The sequence below is a fragment of the Myotis myotis genome, unplaced genomic scaffold (genome assembly GCF_014108235.1).
Source record: "Myotis myotis isolate mMyoMyo1 unplaced genomic scaffold, mMyoMyo1.p scaffold_m19_p_15, whole genome shotgun sequence".
NCBI classification, from domain to species: Eukaryota; Metazoa; Chordata; class Mammalia; order Chiroptera; family Vespertilionidae; genus Myotis; species Myotis myotis.
Genome location: NW_023416319.1, coordinates 23,050,771 through 23,078,697, shown reverse-complemented (window position 1 = coordinate 23,078,697; position 27,927 = coordinate 23,050,771). Strand labels below are relative to the sequence as shown.

The 27,927-nt window shown below is 50.2% G+C and overlaps 3 protein-coding genes across 10 annotated transcripts in view; all 3 read left to right on the top strand.

Annotated features, from left to right (window-relative positions):
* Positions 1 to 7,586, top strand: part of EXOC6 (exocyst complex component 6) — a 155,673-nt gene extending 148,087 nt beyond the window's left edge. For 6 of the 8 annotated variants that reach the window (XM_036336585.1, XM_036336583.1, XM_036336584.1 and 3 more), the window contains 2 exons: positions 5,941 to 6,053; positions 7,151 to 7,586. In XM_036336585.1, coding sequence (XP_036192478.1) covers positions 5,941 to 6,053; positions 7,151 to 7,283 — 246 coding nt within the window. In that variant the 3' untranslated portion in view covers positions 7,284 to 7,586. Of the gene's footprint in view, positions 1 to 5,940; positions 6,054 to 7,150 lie in introns of those variants that run through there. The other 2 variants (XM_036336590.1, XM_036336589.1) reach the window with 1 other exon arrangement.
* A 2,601-nt stretch (positions 7,587 to 10,187) lies between these two features.
* LOC118670356 (cytochrome P450 26C1) lies at positions 10,188 to 18,046 on the top strand. The gene is made up of 6 exons (XM_036337392.1): positions 10,188 to 10,394; positions 10,879 to 11,103; positions 11,617 to 11,892; positions 13,228 to 13,383; positions 15,238 to 15,567; positions 17,669 to 18,046. The coding sequence occupies exons 1-6, from the start codon at positions 10,191 to 10,193 to the stop codon at positions 18,044 to 18,046; spliced, it is 1,569 nt and encodes a 522-aa protein (XP_036193285.1). The 5' UTR covers positions 10,188 to 10,190.
* A 4,537-nt stretch (positions 18,047 to 22,583) lies between these two features.
* LOC118670244 (cytochrome P450 26A1) lies at positions 22,584 to 26,490 on the top strand. Its single transcript, XM_036337334.1, has 7 exons — positions 22,584 to 23,140; positions 23,306 to 23,530; positions 23,776 to 24,066; positions 24,152 to 24,310; positions 24,843 to 24,977; positions 25,561 to 25,713; positions 25,983 to 26,490. Exons 1-7 carry the CDS (start codon positions 22,952 to 22,954, stop codon positions 26,322 to 26,324), a joined length of 1,494 nt encoding a protein of 497 aa, XP_036193227.1. The 5' UTR covers positions 22,584 to 22,951; the 3' UTR covers positions 26,325 to 26,490.
* The last annotated feature ends 1,437 nt before the right edge of the window (positions 26,491 to 27,927 follow it).

The window sequence follows — 27,927 nt, the reverse complement described above, 5'->3', positions numbered from 1 at the left end:
AAGCAAATGAATGGTGTGATCAAATTTGTATTTTAGCTGGATCTCTGGCATCAGTGTGTAAAGGTTGATGGATCTGGCGTATTGGAAGGGAGAGGCAAAGGGGATATGCAAGACCAAAGGCCTCGGGGTGATTCCTACATTGGAATTAGGACAGTAGTAGTAATAGTAGGGATGGAAAGTAGTTATCTAGGACTACGACATAGCTTACCATCAAGAACACTTTAGGAACAGTCTACCTCTGCTGTGTGCAGTTCACCTGGGTGAGGTGACTTGAAGAGACCGGTGCCTTTTAACCTCTGCAGCCCAACGTGCTCAAAGCTCCTCCTAGTCCTCACACGGCGGGAGTGGAGAGGCCCGCTGGGAAAGGCAGGCGTGGGCGAGGGCTCAGGTGCATCAGAGAGTAAAAGGCATGAGGAGGACAAAAAGTGAGAGGGTAGGAGGCACAATACTGCTTCTTCCTAGTGTTTCCCTAGCCCTTTCTGTCTGCTACTTAAGATTCTCTTCCGTGCTGTATGTGGATTTTTCCAAATGTGCTGTTTTCAGAGAGCTGGAAAGTGGGTAAAGCCAAGTACTTCAAAAATCATACAGCTTGTCGTTTGATTTCAACATCTATTTAGAAAGGGGCTTGTATTTTCCCGTCTGTGGCTAATTTAATAAGACCCATTTTTCTTGAATCCCCCGTGCCCAATTACTCATATTTCTTTGTAAAGCTGTATTATGGTTTAGGATTTTTGTGTTGTTTATATCTCAGAAGCCCTCTAGGAACCCTTGCTTTGGTTTTGTTTTTTGCAGGCAAAGGAAAAATGATCTCCTGGTTTACTTTTGGAATCTGCAAATCAACTCTGAGGTCCCAGGTGGATTTGGTGTTTGGAAAAAGGGACTTTGGGGGACTAAGGTTGACCCTGAGCCCCCAGGTCACTGTTCACATTTACAAAAGCAAACCTGGTATCCCCAATTGCTTTTCTCTTGAGGTTGGCTTAACTTTATTTATCTTCTGTCTTGGGTCACTGCCCCTGAGGTGCTTCAAAAGCAAAGCCCAAAAGACCCAAAACAAAGAAAGCTAAACCAGATTCAAGGAAAAAATGACCTGCACTCTGGGTTCACTTTTACAAAGGCAAAAAGTCACTTCGAGTTCCATAGAATGGTTTTAAATCGGCCTAGATTCATTGTGTCATTTGCACAAAGTGATCTCAACAGGTCTGAGACCCCAAGTTTCTTGGGTGTAGATATAGAGTGAGACTTAGGATGGGAAACTGTCAGCAAGCTAAATGTGATGACACAGATGAATTCTTCAGTGATTCAACTATTTGAGCATATAAATGGGACCACCCATGCAACCATTTCTTTCCGTAAGCTGAATCTTTTTGTTTGGTGGACACACACAGGGAACGCTGAAGAAGTGAAACTTTTACAACTCACTTACAAATATTGGCATAAATCCACTTTATGTTATCAGATTAGTTATGAAGGGTATTTTTGAATCCTTGGTGAAAAAAAAGTTAGGATACTAATTTTAGGTAATCTTATAAATCATGATGAGATAGAACTGAGGCACATTATTTTGCTGTTCATTTTTATATGATCCATACTTTGCTTACTTCCCAAAAGGATTTAAGGTGGATTACTTTACTTGACTATTGGAACAAACCCATTTATAGAACTTAATACCAATTTTCATTATAATATGCCTAACTTTATCCTTTAATAAGTAATTGTAAAATTGCTCTTGGATAATCTAGGGAAGATTTTTGTTTTTGTTCATATTTGATCTACATCTTTGAATTTTAGGTATATATGTTAAATAATAAATTCACCTGTTGAGACTATGTCTTACTGTTTATTTAAAAGACTGAGAGAGATTTGGTGTGATTAATAGTAAATGTATTGTTTATGTATTGCCATCTTAAGGAAGCAAAACTTGAGATAGAGAAATGAGGTTTTCCATAATAAGGTTTTACTATTAAGGACATAGTGCATCCCATGAAACCTGACCGAATGTGAGAGGCAGATCCCAAGGCACTGGCTGTTTGTGTGGAGTGAAGGTGAGTGTCAGTGGTTGTACCTGTCATCACTCCAGTTTCCTCATCCCTTCCTGTCGCACTCTGGCTCCAGAGCAGTCATGTTCTTTTTAAACCATCCCAAAGATCAGGGATCATGCATCTTAGTTAAAGCAGGGATGGGTAGCAGCCTACAGAAATGGGTTCAGTCCATCACGCGGCCTGGTATAGTGTTTGTTCCATAACATTCTCGTTTTGTGTTACTTCTTTCACTTCAGTTTAAAATTTTTTAAAATGAAAAAGGACCTTATAATTATGGATAAGGGATACCAGAAGACCATTCAGAAATATTAGCGTTTCTTTCTCTAGGGAGAACATTTAACGCATTCAACATTAGACCCAGTGCTTTCTTGTGAGGGAATCTGGCTTTACCAATGCTCCAGTCAAATCCTGGGAGAGATGGGGGAAGTCAGTTGACTGCGTTCACTGGCCCTCGTTTGCCTGCAGGCCAACATTGGCCTTTTTCAGAGAGCTGTCAGCATAGCCAAAGGGATCTGGAGGGTGCTCATTTTTGATACTCATGAAGCCTAAGAAAAATGCCTAAGTAAACTTGGAATAGTGGTCTGGCATCATCAATCAGCCAGTTATTTCTTGAATATCTACTGAGTAGTTACACTCTGTTGGACACATTTTATGTGTTTTCCTGCCTGTTTTGTGAAGTTAGTTTCTATTTACTTATTGATGCAGTATGGTGCATTTGAAAAATCCTTACACAAATGAAAATGAGAAATCAGAATATGAGATCGGCATGCTTGCTGGCCCCATATCTCCTCCACCCACGTCCATGTATACTTTAGGACATAGACACTGAAATGGTGCTCAAGTCTACAGCCACTGGATTCATGGGCTGAGAACAATGAGCAAGCAGTCACTGGCTCCTACATAAATCAGTAGTTTCTGTCTTACTTAATATTAAATTGATAGTAGCTTCCTTATATGTTATAGTAGTTTAAAATACTAGGGTTTTGTGTGAATAGTTTTTTAAGATAATTTCGTCATGTTAACATAAAAATATTACTTGTTTCCTTGTTAACTGTCTGCCTCTCCACCTTTTCCACGTATAATGTAAACTCTTTGAGGTCAGGGACTTTGTCTTGTTCAATACTATATCCTGGTGCCTAATACAGATGCTACTTCGCTGCCTCCTTGTAGGTGAGCCGTCAATATTTGTTGAATGAATAAATGAATGTTATCTAGGTGCTTAGCCCTTTTATCCACATTGGCAATGCATTCCATAGCTATCTTCAAGTTAACTCTGCACTATATGTAGTTCTATAAAGTATTAGTGTAAAATTGAAAGCATGTCAATGAGATTTGTATGCATGTGGGCAAGTAGGTTAAATTTTGTGGTCCTGTAATGTCTAGAGGTAAGAGATTTGCATAGGATTGTCTGGCCATATGTGAAAATTGTAAACATAATATTTCTTTATCTAGGAAAGTCTGTGTTGGTGACGTAGAAGAACCAGTTCTATATTCACAGTTGGAGTTGGTGTAGGTTTTTAATTAATTAAGTGGGCTCCTCCTTTCCCACCTGGGGGTAGATCTGCACAAGGAAAAACAGACTTTTGTTAAGGCCTCTTCCTCTTGCAAATCCCAAAGGTCATGTTGCTAATGCCTTTTGGAAAGAAAAGGAGATTACAGCCAGTATACAGTTATTAAGTGTTACTCTCTGCTGACTGTGCGCATGCCCACACACACTTGTGCAAACACATACCTAACCTGAAGAGGAATCCTTCAAAATGAGGCTTTTGTTAACGACTCTGTGAGGAGTAGTCATTATCGAAATTTAATATATAAATATGCAAATCTTATTTCTAACTCTAGAATTAATACATGTCCATTGTGAAATATTATGAAAATAAAGAAGATAATACATTGCCCATAAGCCCATCACACAAATAACAGCCATTCAGAACATTTTCTCAAATTTTCTTCCAGTCTTTTTTGATGGGTTTTTATGTAATTTCAGTAGCAACAGTTATTATAAGCATCTTCCTAAGCTATTTAAAATTCTGTGTAGATCAATTTTAATAACAGCATAATAGTCTTGTAGATATATCTTTCTATTTAATCATTATCTTAATATTGAGATTTAGGCTATTTTCAGGGTTTTTTTTCTCTTCAGTTTTTTGATAACACAAATAACATTTTTGAGATTAATATCTTTGCTCATACTTTTTTTGTCCGTCTTCATTATTGTTTCCTGGAGTTAGAATCCTATAAGTATGATTACTGAGTCAAAGAGAATGACCATTTTTATAAGGTTCTTAAACATATAACAAAATCACATTGCAGAGAAGTGACACAAATTTACATTTTCACCATGGGAGAATATAAAAGTAACTTTTCCTCCGTGTGAAAGGAAGGAAAAAAAGTACTTGCTGCAACAGTCGAAAATTACACAGAACTTTAAATAAGTTCCCTTTTTTTTTTAATATAGTATATTCTTTTAACTTTGTGTCAATGTAGTTTCTGTACCAATGTTTTAAATTTTGGTATGGCCTAGAACAGCCGTGGGCAAACTACGGTCTGCGGGCCCGGCCCGTTTGAAATGAATAAAACTAAAAAAAAAAAAAGACCGTACCCTTTTATGTAATGATGTTTACTTTGAATTTATATTAGTTCACACAAACACTCCACCCATGCTTTTGTTCCGGCCCTCCGGTCCAGTTTAAGAACCCATTGTGGCCCTCGAGTCAAAAAGTTTGCCCACCCCTGGCCTAGAATGTTGTCTGAAAAAAAAAATAGAGTGGCTTTTAATATTGGTACTTAATATTTTCATGATAGAATTTTCCTCCTTTTACAAGAAATTCTCTCAATAGCTGTTTGTTGGATGGGAAAAGTCAAACAAGTCCATTATCTTCCAAGGGAAGAGCTAGTTTCTTGTAACCTTTCTTTAGGTTTGAACCACCCCAGAAGTTTTATTCCTCTCACATTTAGTGACTCGAATAGCGTATGAGTAAATGTAAATGCTTCATTCATTTGAAAGCAAAAGCAGTATACTTCTTAGTTAAAACAAAAAAGAAGGAATAATATAAAAACTGAAGGAAGGTAGTAAGTAAAGCATTTAGCTTTCTGAAACAATTAAAATGGGGATAGGAAGTTGGTTTTAAATGGCTTAAAGGGGATTAGGGTTTTAAAGTTGGATAAGGAGTTTGGTGCTTTGGTTTAGGCATGGCATTGCTTTTAAAAGATTACTTCCATATTTGACAACAGTTCTAACTGGAGATTATAAAGCAAATAGTCGATTTTAAAACATTACAGAAAACAAGAGGGTTTCTTTTTTGTTGTTGTTTGTTTATACAAAATGATTGCCTAGAGTTAACATGCTGAGTCCTGAAGCCCTCCTTTCATAAGACTACTGAGGATCTATCACCAGGGAGAATCCAGCAGAGGTTGTTTAATGCACTTAATTGAGATTATCCGAGCTTTTGGTTTAAATTACTTTGGGAAAATCTAGATGCAAATGGCTTCTTAGAAAGGTAAACATACTTAACCTTTAAGAGAAAAGGTTAAATTTAAGTTCTTTAACATTCTTCAGTTAGTAGCACTAACCCTTATTAAATTTGAGTGTGAACTGAATAATATGTAAAGTTTAAATCTCTATACCTAATATAGTTAATATTAACTGTTTTCATTTTATACTTATTTGAAAATGCAATCAAGTATTTTATTAGAAAAGCAACCCCTGACAATTTTAATGATTTCAAAAGTAAAAAGATAGTAAATACTATTTTTATTATAAAGTGCAGTTAATTAAGTTTCAAAAAGGAATTTCCTTATTCTGTTTTATCTAAGAAGCAGGTCATGTTACAGTGGATCTAGAGTGGCATATATAGGTAAGTAGCTAAAAGTTGGTTTAACATTTCCCCATTTTTCTCAGCTCCTTGATCTGTTTATGGTTTGGGATTGGTCCACTTACCTAGCTGATTATGGACAGCCAGCTTCTAAGTACCTCCGGGTGAATCCAAACACAGCCCTTACTCTTTTGGAGAAGTGAGTATATTCTGAAAACTTTTTTACATAATATTTTAGCATTTTGTGATTCAGTGATTAAAGAACTAGAGATTTTCATCAAAAGAGAAATGTCTAAAGGGAGCTTAAAGGCTCAGTCCATTTTAATAACCAAAACATAAGCCTCTTTTTTGCCCTTCAGTGTTGGTGTATGAGATTGCTATTTATGTTAATAGGAACAAAACATTTTTCCTACTGTACTCTCAGTAGCAGGCTTCATTGGCCTTAGAAATGTGTTTACTTGAGACAAGGGGGAACTGGAACTATATTTTATGCTGTAACATAGGAAAGAAGTTATTTTGTAAAATGTGGCTCAGAATTGGAATGGCTGCCACCAGCGAGTGCTATCAAACCCCACTGTTATGGGCCCGGGTTCTTTGTAGCAAAGAAGCATGTGATTTAGAAAATAATACAGTAAAAACTGGAGTACCAGGAAACTTACTGGTGTATCTTGTCCATTTAAAAATAATACAAGTGTAGGTGTTGGTTTCTGTCAAATTATGTGGCAGATTATTTTTTACTCAATCATATTTCAAGTATCACTATTAAAAATTTTAATTGTTGAATTAAAAGTGTATATTATTTCCCCACATTTCAAAATGTCTGTGGTGTATTTTACTTGGGAAGAAAAAGAACTGTTTAAAATACATGTAAATTTATTTTACAATACCATGAAACACCACTGAGACAAAAAAAAAAAATTGCTGCTTTAAATTTTCTAATGTTATTTTTCCTTTTACCTTGTCTTGCTATGAATATAATTTGCAGTTAATAGAGGGTATGTATTTTAGCATACTTATGGAATGATATTAGAAAATAGTATAATATTAGAAAATAATATACTTTAGATTCATATACTAATGCAAAAATACCCCTTTAAAGAGAATGTAGAATAAAGCTGCTAATTTTTTTGTGTGGTACCTATTTCCCTAATTCTATTAGTACTTATTTTCTTTGAAATATATTTTTCAAGCATAGGCTTAATGTTAGATAATTCAGAGCACCCCAAGATTCTTTACTTGTGACAGCATAAGTTATAATTTCTTTTACTAAGCTTCTTCATTCACATATGTTCCTAGGATGAAGGATACTAGCAAAAAGAACAATATATTTGCTCAGTTCAGGAAGAATGATCGAGACAAACAGAAGTTGATAGAGACAGTCATGAAACAGCTGCGAAGTTTGGTGAATGGTATGTCCCAGCACACATAGACTTCACGTCCCATGCACTCAGTGACACCAAATTCGTGACTGAATAGTTATCTTTATGGTAGCGGCAGTTTGCAGAATTAAAAAACACAGAGGAAAGATGCTGATGAGAGCTGAAATGAGAGACAGTAATAAATATCATTTGTATGGATTTTTAAATAATTGAATACTATTTTGTATATGGAAAATGTGACATTAATTTTTCACTTTTAAAAATATATGTAAATCAGGTCAAAAATTGTATATGAAACTGATTGTAAATACATTAGAAAAACTTATGCCTATACATATCTTTTTTTATTCAGACTTGAATGATGGTTTTGTTTTTTCATCAGTATCTTGGTTTTGGAATGCAATCATGTCCGATATGGGAATATTTCACTGTCATTTTCTGACTTTTAGCTTTTACTTTCACCTAAATATGATTTAAGTAGACAAAAATTTTCTAATTCTGCTGACTCTGAAGGGGAAATAGGTAAATCTTTAAAGGTCCCTGAAATCAACCTTGATTTAACTCCATAAAAATGTGAATTATTTGTTCTCTTTGGGTGGTTTAATGTAACCATTCTGAATATGAAGACAAGTGTTAGATTTTCTAAGGATGCAATGTTTTTGTTGGGCAGGGGTAATATTTCTAACTATATTGTTTGTAGCTGACCCTATTCTAGAATTTATTTGGTTTGGGTCAAGTTAAAAGAGAGGACAGGAAGTAAGTGGGGTAACCACTTCAGGTGCAGCTTGTGCCACAGTAGCTATGTTCCTGCACAGGAGGTACCACGGGGGTCAGGTTACTTCCTTCAGATAGCATGTCCCCCTACCGTACCCTCACTCGGAAACAAGCCAAACCAAATGAACTCTGGAAAACCTAGAACAATGTACATTTTCCTTTGTGTAAATTACTGCAGTCCAAATGGAAACAGCAGTCTGATCCTTATGTTCTCTTCATTGTATTTATGCTGAATGCTCCTTTTGCATTTTCAGGATTTATGCCTGTAAGAAACTTCTACTTGACTCTGTAAAATAAGTGTAAAAAATTATATGTACATTTCTTGATTTTGTGATGAAATATAAAAGAGGTTGAGCAAGTTCTTGAAAATAAGCTGCTCTAGCATCTATTCAGAGCTTCCTGCTTTAAAACAACTGCTTCATTTAGAAAGGGTATTATTCCCTAGTTATTGAAATGGGGTGTCACTAAAACAAAGAAAATAAACGTTCTTTTGACCATTTCTTATCCAAAGATTTTTCACACTTTTAAAACTTTATATGGAAAACATGGTAATTCTTAGAAGTTGCTAAAGGAGGGTGAACAGCTAGCTAGCTCTCTTGGAAGACTGTGGAATGTGGTTGTCGCTGGTGTGCCTTACCCAGCCCTCCAGGGCATCGGCTTGGGCGAGGTGTCCCAAATTCGGAGAGCAGCTGCCTTGCACAGCCGGAATGGGCTTGAGGAGTTCACCCCACTCTTCTCAGTAACACAGGAACTCTGCGCTTTACCTCCCCACCCTCTGGTTGCTGTAGGGACAGGGACGTGCGCGCCTGTCCTTGGGGCATTTGGAGCCCTGTGATGGAAAGCAAAAAGCAACTATGTAGACTGGGGCGGGGAGGGGGGGGGGCTCCGAAGGGGAAGGGGATGGTGAATGTGGTCCCTGAGATCCGAAAGGAGCCCTGGGATAGCTGCTTCTCTTTGGCTTCGGGCAACAATGACGCAACCATCGTTTTTTTTTTTAATCCTCACCCGAAAATATTTTTTCCTTTGATTTTTAGAGAGTGGAAGGGGGAGAGAGAGAGAGAAAGAGAAACATCGATGTGAAACAGACACATCGACTGGTTGCCTCCCACACGCCCCCGGCCTGGCCGGGGGTCGAACCTAAAACCCTGGTCCGTGCCCTTGACCGGGAATCTAACCTGAGACCCTTGGGTGCGCGGGCATGGGCTCTAACCACCTAGAAACCCGACCATCTTTTGAAGGATTCCTGAAGTGATAGATCAAAGACCAGGAAGGAGTGGGGATATCGGAGAATCTCGACCCCGGCTATCTTCTTCGTAGGCGCGTACGAAGCCTAGGTTGACGTCGAAGTCCGCAATTTCCCGAAAGGGAAACAGCAAATGGGAGAAATCCCAGACCTCAGCTTTGAGCACTGGGCGGGGAAAGGGCACTTAGAAGCTGGAGGGTGCGGACCCCAGAGAGAGAGCGCGCGGTAGCCCAGTGCGCGCGGTTTGCCCACCGCCGAGCTCCCAAGTTCTGGCTCGAACCCGAAGACCCCGAAGACCCCTCCCGAGTATTTCGGCCGGTCCCTCCGTGGTGCCGCTGCGGCTGCCACGCCCTGCTCCTTGCCCCCAGCGAGCCCGCCGCAGCCCACCGCCTCCAATCAGTACTCTGCACAGAGCGCTTTAAATATGCATGGGCGCGTCACGTTGTGTGTTTCTGCATCAGTCGGTAGGGAGGGAGCCAGTGTCTATATAAATGAGCCCGGGATGGGCCGAGAAGAGTTAACAGACTGGGGGAGGGAGGGTGGAGCGGGGGTCTACAGCCCTGGTGATTGAAGCCCAGGTAGGCAACACCGGTAAGTTGCTCCCCTCTTTGACCGCCGTTGCTGCTTCTATCAGAGGAGGGAGTGCTGGCCCCGGGAGGAGGTGGGAGGTGCCCGCAGATGCTAGGCGTGAGCATCCCAAGAGGAAAAGTCCTGAGTGTGCGCGCCTTGGGGAAAGCACATTCCCTAAGGTGTGTGCTCACTGCCGCCTTACACTGCCCGTCTGCTTTGAGAGCTAAATCCTTGTCCGAGGTTATAGCTCTCGGTCTTGGCCCCCAAGCGACAGGACCTTTCCGGACTGAACTGGTGAGCACTGCGCGCTGCCTGCTCCCCAGCTCTTGCGCCCTGAGCTCAGAGCGGCCTGGCACCCTGCATGCTCGCCATGTTCCCCTGCGGTCTGAGCTGCCTGTCTGTGCTGGGGGCGGCTGGCACCGCTCTCCTGTGCGCCGGCCTCCTGCTCAGCCTGGCCCAGCACCTCTGGACCCTCCGCTGGATGCTGAGCCGGGACCGGGCCTCCGCTCTGCCCCTGCCCAAGGGCTCTATGGGCTGGCCCTTCTTCGGGGAGACGCTGCACTGGTTAGTTCAGGTGAGCAGTTGGCGTTCCCCACACCCCGATATGGCCCCTTCTCCCCTGGCTCCCACTGGACCCTCCTAGGATTCGTAGCCTGTCCTTCCCGTTGCCCACGGAGCATACATTGTCCTCGCCTTCGTCCAGCTGCTCCCTCGAAAGGACTGCCATCACGCTACTTACACTCGTGGGGTGAACAGAGGGGTTCTAGGAAGGAGCCTGAGGAGCATGCCATCTATGAACTGCAAGCATAGAATCAGGAGTCAGGGGGCATCTCGGCTGTGAGCCCTTTGGCTTTCACCGTCCGCATTCTAAGTTCTTTCCTCATTTCACCAATGGGAGCAGGGGCATCTAAACTCCTGTAGGGTAGTCACGAGACCCATTTGAGACTTTTTAGAAAGTAATGCACCAGCCTGGAGCAGGGATTTGTTACTCAGGGGCGGTTGGGGAGTCTGGGCCAGAACCCCAGCGGTCCCAGCCCTCTTCGCTGCTCCTGCTGCAGGGCTCGCGCTTCCACAGCTCCCGCCGGGAGCGCTACGGGACAGTGTTCAAGACACACCTGCTGGGCAGGCCGGTGATCCGCGTGAGCGGCGCCGAGAATGTGCGCACAATACTGCTGGGCGAACACCGCCTTGTGCGCAGCCAGTGGCCACAGAGCGCGCACATCCTGCTGGGCTCGCACACACTGCTCGGCGCGGTTGGCGAGCCACACCGGCAGCGGCGCAAGGTGAGCCAAAACCAGAGAAGGGGCCGTCGGGACCTCAGGCCCGCGGTTCCTCGGGCACCTGTTGTGGGGCGAGGCCCGGACTAATTGTTAGGGGTACACTACAAACCTGGCTGGAACCCCTGGCCAACCAGGGGGTGGCCTCGGACCAGTTCCTTACCTTCTCCGACTTCGGTTTTTAAGGCCAGGACTGGGACTTAAAGGTCCTTTCATCTCCGATCTTCTGTAACTGAGATACCAGAAGCGCTGGAAACAGCCTTGGAGAGGAGTTAGGGACGACTTCCTCGAGGGGGTGGCAGCTGGAGGGAGCCTGGATGCATGCGGGGGGCGGAGAGGGGGCGGACTGTACATCAGAAAAGAACTAGAGGGAATGGCGAGAGCAAGAGCCATCACGTGTAGGTCCGGGCCACTTAGAAGAGAAAGGTCCCCAAATTAGCCTTTTGGCTTCTCTGCAATTGCCGAGCAGAGGAAGGAGGCCGGACCGCGGCCAGGGCTCAGCGCTCGCGCTCCCTACAGGTACTGGCTCGAGTATTCAGCCGCGCGGCGCTGGAGCGCTACGTGCCACGCCTGCAGGGGGCGCTGCGGCGCGAGGTGCGCTCCTGGTGCGCAGCCCGCCGGCCGGTGGCAGTCTACGATGCTGCCAAAGCCCTAACCTTCCGCATGGCCGCGCGCATCCTCTTGGGGCTGCGGCTGGACGAGGCGCAATGCGCGGAGCTGTCCCGAACCTTCGAGCAGTTTGTGGAGAACCTCTTCTCACTGCCCTTGGACGTGCCCTTCAGCGGCCTGCGCAAGGTACTGCCACCCGCCCCCGACCTTCCTCTTGAGGCTCCCTAGACGCCCCCGCAGGTCACTTCTGTTGAACGACAGAGGCACCGTGCGCCCGGGAAAGGGAGGCAGCGTGTTGTGGTGGTGCCCTCGGTCTGCCCTGACTCGCTGTGTGACTCGCGGCGGGCCACACACCCTCTCTGAGCCATGCCAGATGGGACGTGTTCCAGTCCCAGCAGCCGCGGGGCCTCCCTTTGGATACTCGGTGGCAGGCGCCGGGCCAGTCGGCCCAGCCCCTCCCCAGAGCGGCGCCTCCTGGCCGGGCCTCCAGCCCCCTTTAGAAGCCCGGACGGCTGCGGAACGGATGGGCCGCAGACACGCCCCTGGCCCAGCTCGGCGCCAGCCCGGGTTGGAGAGGGGTGGGTGCCGGCTCCCCGCCCGCGGCCCCGGGCCGCTAGTTTCCGGATTAGAGAACCGCGGCCTCTTCCGACTTCAGAGCGTAGGGCCAGGCCCAGGGAGCAGCTAGGAAGCCCCGTCCCGCCTTTCCCTTCGCACTGAGCTGGGGTTTCTCCTGTGTCAATGCAGCGGTTTTCAGTCACCTGAATAAAAATAATAGTTATGTATAAAGGGGCATTATACTGGCTGATCACCTTGGATACATTTCCTGATTTAATCCTCTCAACCTGCAAAGTGTTACTCACGTTTTGTTGATGAAGAAATTGAAGCTCAGACAGGTTAAATAATTTACCCAAGATCACACAGCTAGAGAGGCAGGATTTGAACCTGATCTAGTCTAACTACAAAACTCAGGCGCTCAAGTGCTTTTGCTGTTCTTGCTCCCTGAACTCTGAAGGGACACCCTGGCCCTCTTGCCTATCTCCTTACAGAGGCTAATGCTTAAAACTGCCATCGTGTCCTCTAAGCAAGAGCTTTTCTGAGTGCATCAAGGTGTCTGTCCCTTGCTCTCTGCACTGGTACCCACTGTCCCTACTCATGCAGGGGAAAGGCAATGGGCTGGTTCCACCTCCACACCTTTGTGCCAGGAATGGGCACTGACCACTGTGCGACTCTAGGCAATTGCTTGACCCCTCTGAACCTCGGCATCCTCCCTTAAGGACCAAAGAAACTGTTTGCCTACCTCAAAGGGAGCTGTGATAAACAAGAGAGAATGATGTATTGGAAAAGTGAACAAACTTTGAGTATTTATTAAGCACCTTCTATGTGCCAGGCATGAAACTAAGCTAGGACACTTAACGTTAGGAACTCAGCAGAGCAGCCCTGGGAAGATTTGGGGGCGGGGAGGTGCCCAGGCCTGGCCCCCTCAACCTTCCTGCCCCACCTCCCTCTCTCCCTGCCCATCAGGGCATCCGGGCAAGGGACCAGCTACATCGGCACCTGGAGGAGGCCATTGCGGAGAAGCTCCATGAAGACATGGCTGGGGAGCCAGGTGATGCCCTGGCCATGATTATCCACAGCACTAGGGAGCTGGGCCATGAGCTCTCAGTGCAGGAGCTGAAGGTAGGTCGGGCGCGGTCTCTGCTCCCCTCTTGCAGTCCTAGTGGGTGTGTCTCAACTTCAAGCCTCAATCACTCTTCAGGGTGAAGGGGAAAAGACCAGGCTTCCAGCCATGGCTCAGCCCTTCCCACTCTCAGTAGGAGCCTTGAAGGCTTGAGTCCTAGGCTCTTCTGGACACAAACAGCTCCTCTTCCCTCCCCGTTCTCTGTCACTCCCTACCTTTACCTTCGCTGTCCTCCTGACCATGAAACCCTCTTCACTCCTTTTCTCTACAAATCCTAAGGGCTCAGGGTCAAACTCCACATCCTCCTGGAAGCTCCCTTCTTCCCAAAAACCAATACTCTCTTCCCATAAGGCACCTTGGCACCTGACACTACTACCTGTTTTGTATGTCCACTGTGTGAATTGGATGTACCCATACAGCGCATGCGGCGGAGGTGGGGGAATGGCCCCCAGGACATACTTGACAGCCCCCCACAAAGAGTGGAGAGGTCGGGGAGCAGGAGACAGTTAGAAATGGAAACACCTCAGCCCTTCTGAAAGCAACTCCCATCCTTTCTCTGGGGCTCAATTGCCCCTCTCCTCCAGCCTCAGAGTGTGGCCCAGCCTTAAGTTTCTTCTCTGAAAGTGGGGCTGATAATCCCCACCCTGACTCCTGTGCGGCTGTGAAGTCTGGAAGAGCCAGGGTGTCAGAAGTAGATGAGCAGTGGGCCCTGAGTCCTGGGGGAGCCTAAGGGTAGGGCCAGTTCTGGGCAGTGAAGGGGCGGGGAGAGCGTGTGGAAAGGAGTGATGGTCCCACTGCCGTGACAGGGATGGGGAGGAGGTGTCTCAGCTTCTCTGGAAGAAACCCGCTGCCTCTGCAGGATCTTCCGTTCTGGTCTGGGATTAGGGGCAGGTGAGCCGGGCTAGGCCGGACCAGGGAAGAGCTTGGGGCTGCAAGGTCTCTGTCCTGGCTCTCCATCTTGTTCAGGGCAGACAGTGAGCCGTGGATGGAGTCATTCATTCCACAAATACGATGTACCTCGTCGGTGTCAGGCTTTTGCTGGGACAGGGGACTTAGCAGTGATCAAAGCACAGCCCTGGCCCTTGAGGTGCAGGAGGGGTGGAGTCCACCTTCATCTTGTGATCACACAAATCAGTGTATCAGCACACTGTGAGTGCTGCCAGGAAGGAAGACAGGGAGCTGGGAGGGCAAGGCAGGCAGCGAGGGCTAGGCCTGGAGGGTGAAACCACAGGCCCCTCCTGTTTTCCTGGGCAGTGCAGACCGGGAGGAGATGTAGTCCCTCCCCGGACCGCTCCACTAAGCGGGAGGAAGACACCTCCAGGCCAGCTTTGGCGCGAGGCTGGCGCTGCTACTGCAGGCGCCTCCCCCAGTTCCACGGCGGCCCTCTCAGGAGCCCCAGCTGGGCCGCAGGCAGCACCCACACGGCTAAGAGCACTGGGCTCCGAGTCCTACTACTGAGGCTTCCGGCTGCAGGGACCGGTCCAACCCGGGAAGACAGACGAGGGCAGCAATTGGGCCTCCTCGCAGGACGTGGGGGAGGGGATCGAAGGGGAGAATGGGACGAGCTAATATACCTAAAGCACTAAGAACAGCGCACGGAATCAGTTCCTGGCATTATCTCTGGGAACCTCCAAGGCAAGTGGCTAGATCCTGGCTTTGCCAGTTGCTACTGCGGCTGGCCCAAGCGGCAGACGGGATCGACTCCCGGACCCTCGCACGTAGCTGCCACAGGGGCACATCCCAGCTCCCTGGCCTTTGTGCAAAGGTCAGTTTGGGCCCTTCACACCTCATCCGCCGCGAGGCCAGGGCGGGGCCCGCTGATGGAGACTCAGCGCCGCCGGGCTGTCTTGCAGGAGTCGGCTGTGGAGCTCCTCTTCGCCGCCTTCTTCACCACCGCCAGCGCCAGCACATCTCTGGTCCTGCTGTTGCTGCAGCACCCGGCGGCCATCACCAAGATCCGGCAGGAGCTGGAGGCCCAGGGGCTGGGGCGGGCGTGCAGCTGCGGGCCGGGGGCCGCAGGGGATGGCGCGGGGCACTGGTCAGACTGTGGCTGCGCGCCAGACCTCAGCCTCGCCGCGCTGGGCGGTCTGCCCTATGTCGACTGCGTGGTCAAGGAGGTGCTGCGCCTCCTGCCGCCGGTGTCCGGGGGCTACCGCACCGCACTGCGCACCTTCGAGCTTGACGTAAGTGCGCCCACACCTCCCCCTGCTCCGCCCCCTGCCGCTTCGGTGCTGGGGCGGGTGGGGGGTGGGGGTGGGGTGGGGTGGGGAGATTAGGCCGGCTAGGTCTACCCTTCTCCTCTCAGACCTGCCACTCTGCTACCTGTGAAGTGGGCTGAGTTCTGTTCCATTTCCCCAGATCCACGTTTGAGGGGTGCAAGCCTAGTGCCTGGCGAGGCCACAGATTAGGGACCACATATACTCTGCTTTTGGCAGCTGTATGGGTCCGTCAACTAAATTAGAGCCAAGTTTGACAATAAAAATCCCCCCCCCCCCCCCCCCGGCTCAGCACCCGCTCCCTTCCCCCCTTAGCCAGTGGACCTGGGTGGAGAACAAAGAGACCCCCCCCTCAACACACAATGTCCCACACCCCACCCCACAATGTCCCCTACCTCACCCCTCTGACTCCCTCACAAGATTAAGGAACCATCATTGTTACCTGTCCAGGGCTCTGCTAAGGCCAGATTCTGGAAGAACAGGACAATGGAAATGTGGGTTGGCATCTCCTAATGGTCTGAGCAGGCTGGCTTGGGCTGGGCAAGAAGTTTAAGGTCTAGGCCTGGCTCCATCTCGGCAAGACCTTGGGCACTTTCCACCTCACTCCAGGCTTCCGGTTACTCTCTGGAGGGAAGCTGTCTCGATCGCTTCCTGCTCCTACACCCCAGGTGGTCAGGGCTGTGCTGCATAGTGGCAGCATCCAGAAGTGGAGCCCTACCTGGCCAAACAGGGTGTTTGCGGGATCCAGCTGTGGCTGCCGTCCTCCCTTTCCCCAGCTCAGTCCCCAGAGGCTGCAGGCAGAATGGGCACCTCCTCTCCTGACCCTTACTTTAAACTGCAGACATCCCTGGTCATTGCATACCAGGAATCCAGGCACCATGGGGACTGGGATTCTGCCCTGGAGGAGATTATCATGGAGAGAAAGGGGGCCGCCCCGACAGACACCTCATCCCAAATGTGGCGTGAGGAAGAGGGTGATCTTTAGTCCTGGATGACAGCAAAACATTTTGGAGGGTTGGGATTTGAGCTGGAGAAGTGAAGGGTTAGGATGGGGACAGCACACCACAGAGAGAGGACAGCACCCCCGCTCCCCCCACAAAGGTGAGTGGATTAGAAGGATCTTGGATGCTGCATCTTGGAACTCAGACTTCATTCTGCAGGTGTCGGGGTGCCCTACAATACCACAGGGAAACGGGGAGAGGAACACAGGCCCACCAGGGTGAGCAGCGCTCAGGGGTCTTAGCCATCCCCCAGTCTACAGGGCCCAGGGAGGGGAAAGAGAGAGCTCCTCCACGATTTTAAGATTTTCTCCCTGCCTGTCTGAGCGCCTCCTAGTAGACACCTAGAGCCTGTTCAGGCGAGGGAAGCAGGATAGTCAGACACAGGATGCTAGAAAGAGATATCAAAGAGCAGGACACTTGTAAAAGCCAGAGGTGCACAGAGGGACCATGAAAGCTGTTTCCCACATTTTAAGGGCTCTCCAGTTTAATTCTCATGTGCACCTTTTAAAGTGTAACTACCAGGCCTGGACATTATCACTGTGCAGCTGATGGATGGAAGGACAGGGAGGCAGTTTTTAGTTCAGTGCAAGGAAGAGCATTACAATTGAGCTGATCATAGAGATCATAGAGGTCCCTGTCATTGCGTTCCAGCCCAGGCAGCTGGTAGGTACAGGACTAGAATTTAGGTTTCCTGATCTAATGTCAGAAGAAAAAAGAAAAACAAAAACAAAACATTGAAACATAACACTTTTACATAACATCACTTTTACTGACCACGAACATATATGCCAGACCCGTTTATTTTATCCTCACAACAAAATGGGCATTTTTGTTCTTATTTTACAATTAAGAAATTGAGACTCAGAGAGATTGAAAAGCTAGCCCAAGCTCACAGCTCACCAGAGAAGGACCTGCGATTGGAACACAGAGGGGTCTCCTAGCTTCTGGGCTAGCACCAAGTTCCTGCTAGTTTTGAGAATTCTGTGTGATGCACCGGGGTGGAGGGTCGGTTCAGGCCCAGTTCCCTGGTGCCTCATGGTCAGGCAGGTCTCCTCATCTCCCCGTAGGGCTACCAGATCCCCAAGGGCTGGAGCGTGATGTATAGCATCCGGGACACGCACGAGACGGCCGCGGTGTACAGCAGCCCGCCCGAGGGGTTTGATCCCGAGCGCTTCGGTGCCTCGGGCGAGGAGGCGCGGGGCGCATCCGGCCGCTTCCATTACATCCCTTTCGGCGGCGGTGCGCGCAGCTGCCTCGGTCAGGAGCTGGCGCAGGCGGTGCTCCAGCTGCTCGCGGTGGAGCTGGTGCGCACGGCGCGCTGGGAACTGGCCACGCCTGCCTTCCCAGCCATGCAGACCGTGCCCATCGTGCACCCGGTGGACGGGCTGCGCCTCTTTTTCCACCCGCTCGCGCATTCCGCAGCGCGAGATGGGCTCTGCCTCTGATCCGCTGCGCTGTGGGACATGGTCAGTGGCTTGGCGACACCCATCTGCACTTCTCCGGTGCCAGGTCGTGCGCCCTTTATACTCATTCAACAAACGGCCACCGAATGAGGCTCTGTGCGGGACTCTGAGGGAGAGCGAGCGCGAGCCACCGCCACAGCCCCGGAGAAGGCCCAGGCCGGTGAGGCGGCGCCTCTTGCGCGCTCAGCGCCCTTAGGAAGGAACGGTCGGGGGCCACGCTCCTTAAGCCCTTCCCAGGACCCCGAAGCAGGGATGGAAGGAACGGATTTCCATTGGAGCTGCGCGGTCTCACCTTTCTGTGCCACCCCTGGGAGGGTGATTGGCTCGTGGGGCCGCCTTGTGGACCGTGCCAGAGACTTGGCGCGCATGGCTGGACCTGCGACCCTTGGGCAGAAGGGGACGCCGGCAGCACATCCCTGGCGTTGGGCCATGGGAAGACACCAAGAAGGCGTCCAACGGAACGCCAGGCAGCCATGGCCACACTGCGGGTGTTTCCAGGGCTCTAAACGGCTCAACATCACCGGATTCTGCTGGCGACTTCTTAAAAGAAAAATTCCTTCTTCAAGAACTTGTTTAATCTTCCAATTTATAAAGGAGAATAGGCACACCTATTCTCTAAGGCTGGATTATTTTCATGGGAGGTTGAGACATACTCAGGTTTGGGATATTTGTACCCAAAACAGGAAAGCCAAGAAATAGTTTCCTGGCAGCAGTTGAGTGAGGAGGCGAGGGCTTAGCTGAGCAGCTAGCTGCTCCCTGTGGAAAGGTATGGAGTAGAGGGTGGGGGACACCCAGGAAAGACCCCCCCCCCCCAATGACCCATCCCAGCATACACCCAGAGTGGGGCCTGGATCTGGGGCCACGACTGCAGACAGAGCATAGGATAGCCCCAGGAGCTGGGCTGCCAATTAGCTCCATGATGGATGGCTGCAGGGTCAATACCTCCACCTCCTTTTTTTAAAAAAAATATTTTTATTGATTTTGGAGAGAGAGAAACATCAATGATGAGAGAGAATCATTGATTGGCTGCTTCTTGCATCCAATCTCCATCCTACTGGGGATCAAGCCTGCAACCCAAGCATGTGCCCTTGACCAGAATTGAACCTGGGACCCTTCAGTTCGCAGGCCAACGCTCTATCCACTGAACCAAACCACCTCCACCTCCTTTATTACAGATTAGAAACTGAGGCGAAAGACCCCTTGAGAAGCCAGCAATGGGCTCTGGACTGCTGACCAGTGCTTTCCTTTACCCCATCCCTTACACACACACACATACACACACACACACACACACACACACACACACAGCTCTCCCTCCAACCCTTCCTCCCCCCTTCAGCTTCTGAGCCTGTGGCCACCATGTAGGTAGAACTCAGCCCTTTGGTCCTTTTATAGTGATCCTTAGGTTGGCTTAAGCACTTACTCTCTCTGGACCTTTCCAACACAGAGGTTCCTATCAGCATTTAAACCAAAGCCAGGAGCCTCAATCTGCCACTCATCTTCAGGCAGGCGGGGGCAGCTGGACGGGATGGGTGAGCCAGGAAAGTTGCCGCTGCGGCCCCAGCTGACCCCTTAGTGAACCAGAAGGAAGCTGGTGCCCTCCTGACCTTATGCTTAAGGTGGATCCCTGGGCCAGGAGGAAAGGGGGAAGCAGCAGGCGTGAGCAGGGCCAGTAGCTCAAGAGCGCAGTGGGCCTTTCCGAGTCAGGCTGACACCACCATAACCCCATTCAGGGCAATTCATCACCCACTGCTGACCACAGGGCCGGCGCCAGGCCGTGGGCTCCGCAGGCGCCAGAGCCAGCAAATGTAGAGGGACTGAGGCCTGCCCTCAGGGCGCTCAGAGGCTGCAGAGACAACAGCGGGGCCTGAGAAGCCCCACCAGGGTGAGGTGGCAGGAGGACCAGGTTTGGGGGTTGATTCTGATTTGGGGAGAGAAGAGAAATATGGGGCAGGGGGTTCTCAGGAGCCCTGAGAGTGTAGCTGGTGCCCAGAGCTGGTTTACCTGCTCTGGATTCTGTACTAACTACAAGCCCCTGTAGGGGGCAGCTCCAATCTTACTCTAATTTTCCATTAACCCGTTAATTTCAGTAATTTCACGGGATACCTGAGCTCCGTTGTTAGTAGCTCGATTCCCCCAAGAAAGGAGCAGACATGGCTCTTGCCCTTCTGGACGGGTATGCTCACGAAGGAAGTGGACAGTAAATAAATTAGCAAACAAAAGAGCAAGAATATGTCCCATGGTGATAGGTGCTGGTGAGAAAATCAGGCCTGTCATGCTGAGTGCCTGGGGGGCTACACTCATCAGGGTGGGCCAGGAGGGCTTCTCTCAGGAGAGGCCATTGGACTTTGCAAGGAACCAGCCAGTGGTGACCTGGAAAAGGGCACCCCAGGCAGAGGGGACAGCAGGTGTAGAACCCTGAGACAGGACAGAATGTTCAAAGATGGGAAGAAGGGGTTGAAGGGAGAAGAGGAAGGAGGGGTGCTTCTGCTGCCCTACCTCACCTGACTCCCTTCCCCCAGCAAAAACTACTCCCGGCACCCACCCCAACCCTGAGCCACAGGGAGACTTTTATAAACAATTTGGAAACATTTTGTTTTCCAGCGAACCACCTCCCCCTTCCCCCCTCCCCGCCCACTGCCACCCAAGAAACCTTGGCAAGGTTCCTAGATCAAAGTTCCTATTGGGCTGGTAATTTATTGAACCCTTCCCCCCTTCAAGATGTTGTTTAATGATCTTCACTCTCCCATTGAATCCTTTCTGCCGGATGGCCGCCCCGCATGACGCCCCCACGGTTCTCGATGGGCAGATAGATTAACACACTCCCCTACCCCTCTGGCAATTTCCAGCCCGAAGGCTCCGCTCATCTTGTGACCCGGCGCTCGCTGAACTTGGCGAGGCGGCCCAGCAGAGTTCACTCGGATGTCACGGTCCGGCCTGCAGGGGTCACAGGCGGGTCAGGCCTGAGGATTGGGACTGGGCCCCTGGTCACGCCCCCGCTCGCCAGCGTCGCTCACCGGCCACAGGCACTGTTCAGAACGGGGCGGCCCCGAGATATCAGCGTTACCTCCAGAAATCTCGGCTCCTGCCAGAGTCCAGAAGTTGGCTGGCTCGCTAGGGACAGTCGCCAGGTCGTTAGAAGAAATGACAGTGGGAGAGACCCTTTTCTAGAGCTTCTGAAATGGCCAAGTAGGGCGATGGGGAAACGCTGTCTCTTCCAAACACGCGGCGACCCGGGCCTGGAGCAGTGCGGGGTCTGCGCGGTCCCTGAGTCCGCAGATGGTTTCCGATCCCGCTGGCTCTGGGGACCGCCGCGGGAGGGGCACGTACTTCCCAGCTCTCAAGAATAAAGTTTCTCCTCTCCCTGGGACGCTTTCCAACGCGTGAGGTGGGCTCGTGCGAGAGCCGGTGTTCAGTTTTAAACAAACGTACGATATTCTGTTTTGTTTTCGGCCCCGCTCGGCGCGTTCCGCTCCCAAACCAATGGAGGGTGTGCCCCGGCCTAGTGGGGAGCTGTGCGGCTTGGCCGGGTGGGAAGTGGGGCTCGCACGTGCGCTTCCCGCAGGGTCCGAGCTCCAGGCATCGGCAGCACTGGGTACCGAGGTATTTGGGCAAAGGCCGGCAGACTCGCTCCCCAGTTGGGATTCCAACACTCCCATTGGCGGCCGGCAGAGCACCCATCTCACCCGATGGGTGGCTTTACGCAGGGTAGGAGCCCGCAGAGCCAAGGACGGCTCCAGGGACGGTAGCCGAGGTCACTCCGGCGTCCTGTGTAGCCTAGCGTGCCTGGAGCTGGAAACAGTATTTGGAACTCAAAGCCCCTTTTGGAAACTCACAAACTACCCCGAGGTGTGGAACGGTCGGGAGTGAGCGCCTCCAAATGAAGGAGGAGGAGCAGGCGCGGGGATGTGTGGTGACTTGCCCAAAGCGATGCAACGAGAGATGGAGCCAGGCCTCGGATCCAGACCCCTGGGCTTTCCTTTCACCATCTCTGCCTCGTTATCCTGCTGGGGCCAAAGCCCCCATTCCCCTCTGCCCAGCCGGGGCTGCACGCCTCGGGTCATCGCGACCCGGCCGGCTGTGGCCAGATCGCAGAGCGCCGGTCGCCGGGCCGTGGAGGAATAGCCCTGCGCTCTCCCAGGGTGGGGCTGACTGGTGCAGGTTTGCACCCGAGGGACCTGGAGGCTGTCTTGTACCCTTGAATGGGACCTCCGTGACTTCCCTTGAGGGGGTTGGGTAACCGGGATCCAGGATCTTGCGGTCGTGCCTGATTCCACGCGGCTCTCCCGGGAGTCCTGGCCGGATCTTCCGAAGAGTCGGGAAGCCTCTGTTTTGCTCGGCTTAGGGACCTCAGTTTCCCCATCCGTGGGATGAAGCAGTTTGACGATCCCTGCACGCACTTCCCTAGCAGGTGGGAGGGAGCCCACGCGGCGCCCGTAATTGGAAAATCGGGGAAGGCAGCTCTGTTCTGGGACCGCCCGACGGACCCGACAGGGGGGATGCCAGAGGGAATGCCAGGAAGCCCAGGGCTGGAGTTCACGCGCCCCGAACTCGGGTCGGCCCCTGTCGCCACCTCGGAGCTCCACACACCTTGGATGGGGGAGGCGGGCTGCTCCGAAGTCCGCGCCCCGGGAGGCCCGCGCCGGGGGTAGCAGCCACCGCGCCGCCTCTGCCTCGGCGCGGAACAAACGGTTAAAGATTTTGGGCAGCGCCTCGCGGGGGGAGGAGCCAGGGACCCAATCCGCAATTAAAGATGAACTTTGGGTGAACTAATTTGTCTGACCAAGGTAACGTGGGCAGCAACCTGGGCCGCCTATAAAGCGGGCGCGTGGTTGGGCTCGGAGTGTTGGCGGCGGCGGCAGGTGGCGCGGGCGGTCGCGGCGCGCTATGGGGCTCCCGGCGCTGCTGGCCAGTGCTCTCTGCACCTTCGTGCTGCCGCTGCTGCTCTTCCTGGCGGCGATCAAGCTCTGGGACCTGTACTGCGTGAGCAGCCGCGACCGCAGCTGCGCCCTCCCTTTGCCCCCCGGAACCATGGGCTTTCCCTTCTTTGGGGAAACATTGCAGATGGTGCTGCAGGTAAGGGAGCTTGGGGCGGGACAGGGACAGGGCGATTCTCTGCCACTGAAGCCCGGGCAAGCGCGCACGGGAGGACGTGACTACGGCTGGGATCGGGGTGAGCCCGAGGCGCGGAGCTCCCCGGCGCCCCCTCACGCCCGCCTCTCCACCGCTTTCCTTTCGTAGCGAAGGAAGTTCCTGCAGATGAAGCGCAGGAAATACGGCTTCATCTACAAGACGCATCTGTTTGGGCGGCCCACGGTGCGGGTGATGGGTGCCGACAACGTGCGGCGCATCTTGCTCGGGGAGCACCGGCTGGTGTCGGTCCACTGGCCCGCGTCGGTGCGCACCATCCTGGGCTCCGGCTGCCTTTCCAACCTGCACGACTCCTCGCACAAGCAGCGCAAGAAGGTGAGGGTCGAGGTGAAGGCTCCTGGACTGGAAAGGGGACCCCAGTCGCCGGAGGGGCTCCTGCAGAGAGATGCTGGGCGAACGCTAGCTGCAGGAGGCGTCGGCTAGGACCCTCTCCAGCCCAGTTTAGCTTTCACAGCCAGGAAGTGCCTCGGGTCTGGCGGAGCTGGGGTGTCTGGAAGGGGTCCCCGGAAGATGAGAGGAATGTGACTGGGTTTTAACATTCTCCCCTCCTTGGGGCTCAGGTAATTATGCAGGCCTTCAGTCGTGAGGCGCTCCAGTGCTACGTGCCGGTGATCGCCGAAGAAGTGGGCAACTGCTTGGAGCAATGGCTGAGCTGCGGCGAGCGGGGCCTCCTGGTCTACCCCCAGGTGAAGCGCCTAATGTTCCGCATCGCCATGCGCATTCTGCTGGGCTGCGAGTCCCGACTGGCCAGCGGCGGAGACGCCGAGCAGCAGCTCGTGGAGGCCTTCGAGGAAATGACCCGCAATCTCTTCTCATTGCCCATCGACGTGCCCTTCAGCGGGCTGTACCGGGTAATGGCGGCACGCAGGGTGCGGAGCTAGGGGGTGGGGGCGCGGTGCCCGGCTTAGCTCACCATGGTGCGCTCTCTGCGCTCAGGGCATGAAGGCGCGGAACCTCATCCACGCGCGCATCGAGGAGAACATTCGCGCCAAGATCTGCGGGCTGCGGGCGGCCGAGGCTGGCGCAGGCTACAAAGATGCGCTGCAGCTGTTGATCGAGCACTCGTGGGAGCGGGGAGAGAGGCTGGACATGCAGGCGAGTGGCAGCTTCGGAAGGAGCACTGCGGAGTTTGGGCTCCAGGTTTTCCAAGTGCGATTCCTGGGACCCCCAAAGCGCTGGCCTGGGGCCCAGCTTTCCCGAGTGGGCAGCCTCCACAGACGCACGCCCCCCCCCCCCACATCCCCCCCTCACCATGGGATAGGGGAAGTTGAGACACCGGGTAGGAGAGGAACAGGGAGCATCCTCTGACCCTTCCAGGTGTTAAAGGGAAAGTTGGAATTTGCCAAATGTAAATAAAGAATCTTAGGCGAGTTTAATACAATTAAGGCTTTAATGCAAGAGTTCCCGGTAGTGTGGGATTTTACTGGCCTTCCTGCTTCAGTTAAACTAATAGGACGTTGCATTTTCTTTAAAACAAAAAAATGTTGCTTTCCTTGACTTTCTGTCAGCAAAACTTAGCCCTTCTCCGATTCCCTCCAGAACCCTCAGTTGGGTTCTGAGTAATTAACCCCTCTATACAATTACACGCCGCAGACGTGTACAAATGTTCATTGTACTCCACTTCCAGGCACTAAAGCAATCTTCCACTGAACTGCTCTTTGGAGGACACGAAACCACCGCCAGTGCAGCCACTTCTCTGATCACTTACCTGGGGCTCTACCCTCATGTTCTCCAGAAAGTGCGAGAGGAACTGAAGAGTAAGGTAGGGGGTTCTGGGGGGTTCTGATTACTTTAAGAAACCCTGCTCCTCCCTAGCTAACTTCCCAATAAGTAAGTGTGCCGCCTTTGCTGCGTTTTGTAAAGTGTGGGTCCCAGGGGTGATGGGTGAAGGGGGGGCGGGGAGAATTCTCTTTGTGAATAAGAAGGGAGGAATGTTGAGCTCTGATCCCGCTCAGGCAGGATTTGACCTTGTGTTCCTACCCTATCGCCACCTCTTGCAGAACCTTGGAGATTTTCAGATAGGTTCCACTTCCTTGGATTTGTGTGTTCAAGGGCATGAATTAGGGGACTTCTAGGTAGGTAGCAGCAGGTGGTGGTGATGGGGGTGGGGAAGAAGCTTGGTGGTTCTAACTGGTGAGCAACATTCTCTTGGAATTGTAAATAGATAGTGGATTTGGGCCAACGGGTGGAGGCAAATGGCCACTAGCTGCTCAGTGTTTCCCCCTCCCCTTTCCCATCAGGGGACCCTTGGGGTCTAGTCTCCACTTAAGCCCTGTTTACGTCTGTTGAGCTGATTTTATTGGAGCAGAAAATAACCGTTCACCTCTGCATGACTGTTTTGACAGGATTTACTTTGCAAGAGCAATCAAGACAACAAGTTGGACATAGAAACTTTGGAACAGCTTAAATACATTGGGTGTGTTATTAAAGAGACCCTTCGACTGAATCCCCCAGTTCCAGGGGGGTTTCGGGTTGCCCTTAAGACTTTTGAATTAAATGTAAGTTAAAAGTTCTCTCCTCCCCTTTTGTTGTGGTTTTACATCTCCCCTTGCTTCCCTGCGCATTGGCTTAAATTCCTTCATGCTTTTGATAACAGTGTCCTGCCCCAAGTGGACACATTTCAGCAACCTGAATGTCTGTCTGCCTGTCTTTCCCTCCCACCTTTCCTTTTAACTCATAACTCTTTCCCAGAAATCGGTGATAACTTTTTGTTGTTGAAAGTTTGATTTCAGTTTGCCAGCCTTCAGGACTTCTTCATCTTTTGCAGGGATACCAGATTCCCAAGGGCTGGAATGTTATCTACAGTATCTGTGATACGCACGATGTGGCAGACATCTTCACCAACAAGGAGGAATTTAATCCTGACCGATTTATGCTGCCACACCCTGAGGATGCATCCAGGTTTAGCTTCATTCCATTCGGAGGAGGCCTTAGGAGCTGTGTAGGGAAGGAGTTTGCAAAAATTCTTCTCAAAATATTTATAGTGGAGCTGGCCAGGCATTGTGACTGGAGGCTTCTCAATGGACCTCCTACAATGAAAACCTGTCCCACCGTGTACCCTGTGGACAATCTCCCTGCAAGGTTCACCCGTTTCCAGGGGGAAATCTGATGGTGGGAATGCCTAAGGCCTCGGACTTATTGGAAATGTACCTATGAGTTTTTACATAGTGTCATGTTGATTCTATTTAATTTCTAAATGTATATTATAATATTTATGTGTCTCTACTACAGTACCACAGTCTTTAAATATTAAAATAATGAATTTTGTATAGTTTCCAAATAAAGTAAAATTTGAAGGTGCTTGTCTTGTAGTTAAGATTCTTGTGCGGGAAAACTCACGGGTTTAATATTTGTACGTATTATATTTACCCAGATTTCTAAATGTCTGCACACATGGCATTAGTTGTCATCTGTGCATATCTGCTTTCTGTGAGGAAGACACGTTAGCTGTTTTTTCTTTTAACAGTTATTAGAAAATATTTATGTGGCTGTGTGTGTTAGTCTAAAGGTAACTTTCCCTTTCTATCAAAGTTAATTTTAGATTTGGGGGGGGGGTTGTTTTACTTTAGAGAAAGATGACTTTGAAAAGATAACACTTTTGAGAACAACCATATTCTAATATAACACCTTCAGCCATAAACTCTATGTTTAATAACGTTTCCATGTTGTCACACATCACTACAACTGGTTCCTGAAGTCAAGGTTTTAGGTGAGACAAAGCCAGTCACTCCAGTTATTGACTAAAGTGAGACCAAAAATCACCGGTGTGTTTCCTTTACTCAGAAGTTGCCATAAAAGCCGCATTGGGAAGGGCCAGTCTCTGGTTCAGATAAGTGAGTCCAGGTTTCCTTTATTGCAAGTACGGCAGGAGGAGCAGATTTAGCAAACTGACAGATAAAGTTTTTATCTATGCTGGGCAATAGGGTGTGAGCCTGACATGACTGATAAAATGGCCCAGTCATGACCCTGTGAACCTTGGCTAACCCCCGTGAAAGCACAGTTTTGTCACATTTCTGACCCTGGCATAGCCATGTTCTGAGCTGAAGGCCAGACTCCATCCAGAAAGGTTAGCCCCGGTGACTTGCTTATGCAAGCACATTTTCCGTTTTGAAATGGCACATTCTGCTTACTGAACCTCTGATGGCTTGTAGGTTTTGGACTTTAAAGTTTTCATTGCAATTTTAGGATTTGGCAATGCTACAGAAACTGGGTGGTCCGAATAGGTGTTTGAAAAGGGTCTGTCTATAATTAGAGTTACATGTTCTACCTGACTTTAGTGTTTTAGGTAGAACTTCTATTGTACTTATTGTTGGAACCCTTTGATTTTTAAGGGGTGTTTACATAACTTATAGTGCCCACAATAACCTTATAATACCTTTATTCAAAAAGGAGAGACTATGCTGTGCTAGAGGTGACCCCTCCCCCGATAGCAGTCGCCATGGATCATTCCAGCCAGGAGCACAGTGGCTGGAGGACATTATCTCAGATAATTTATACAAGGCCAGTTAAGGGCTTCAATACTTTTTATGTTGCCAGAATACAGTTAGCCTTTCAAAACGTTTTTGGTGACTCCATGACTGCCTGTCTCTTTAGAGCAGAGAGTAGAAAGAAATTTGAACCATTTTAGCATATAATTCAATTTTTAAAATCCAGCTTTATTTTTTATCTAGAGAGCTTTGAGGAAAGTGCTCTCGCTTGCATTTCTCAGGGCT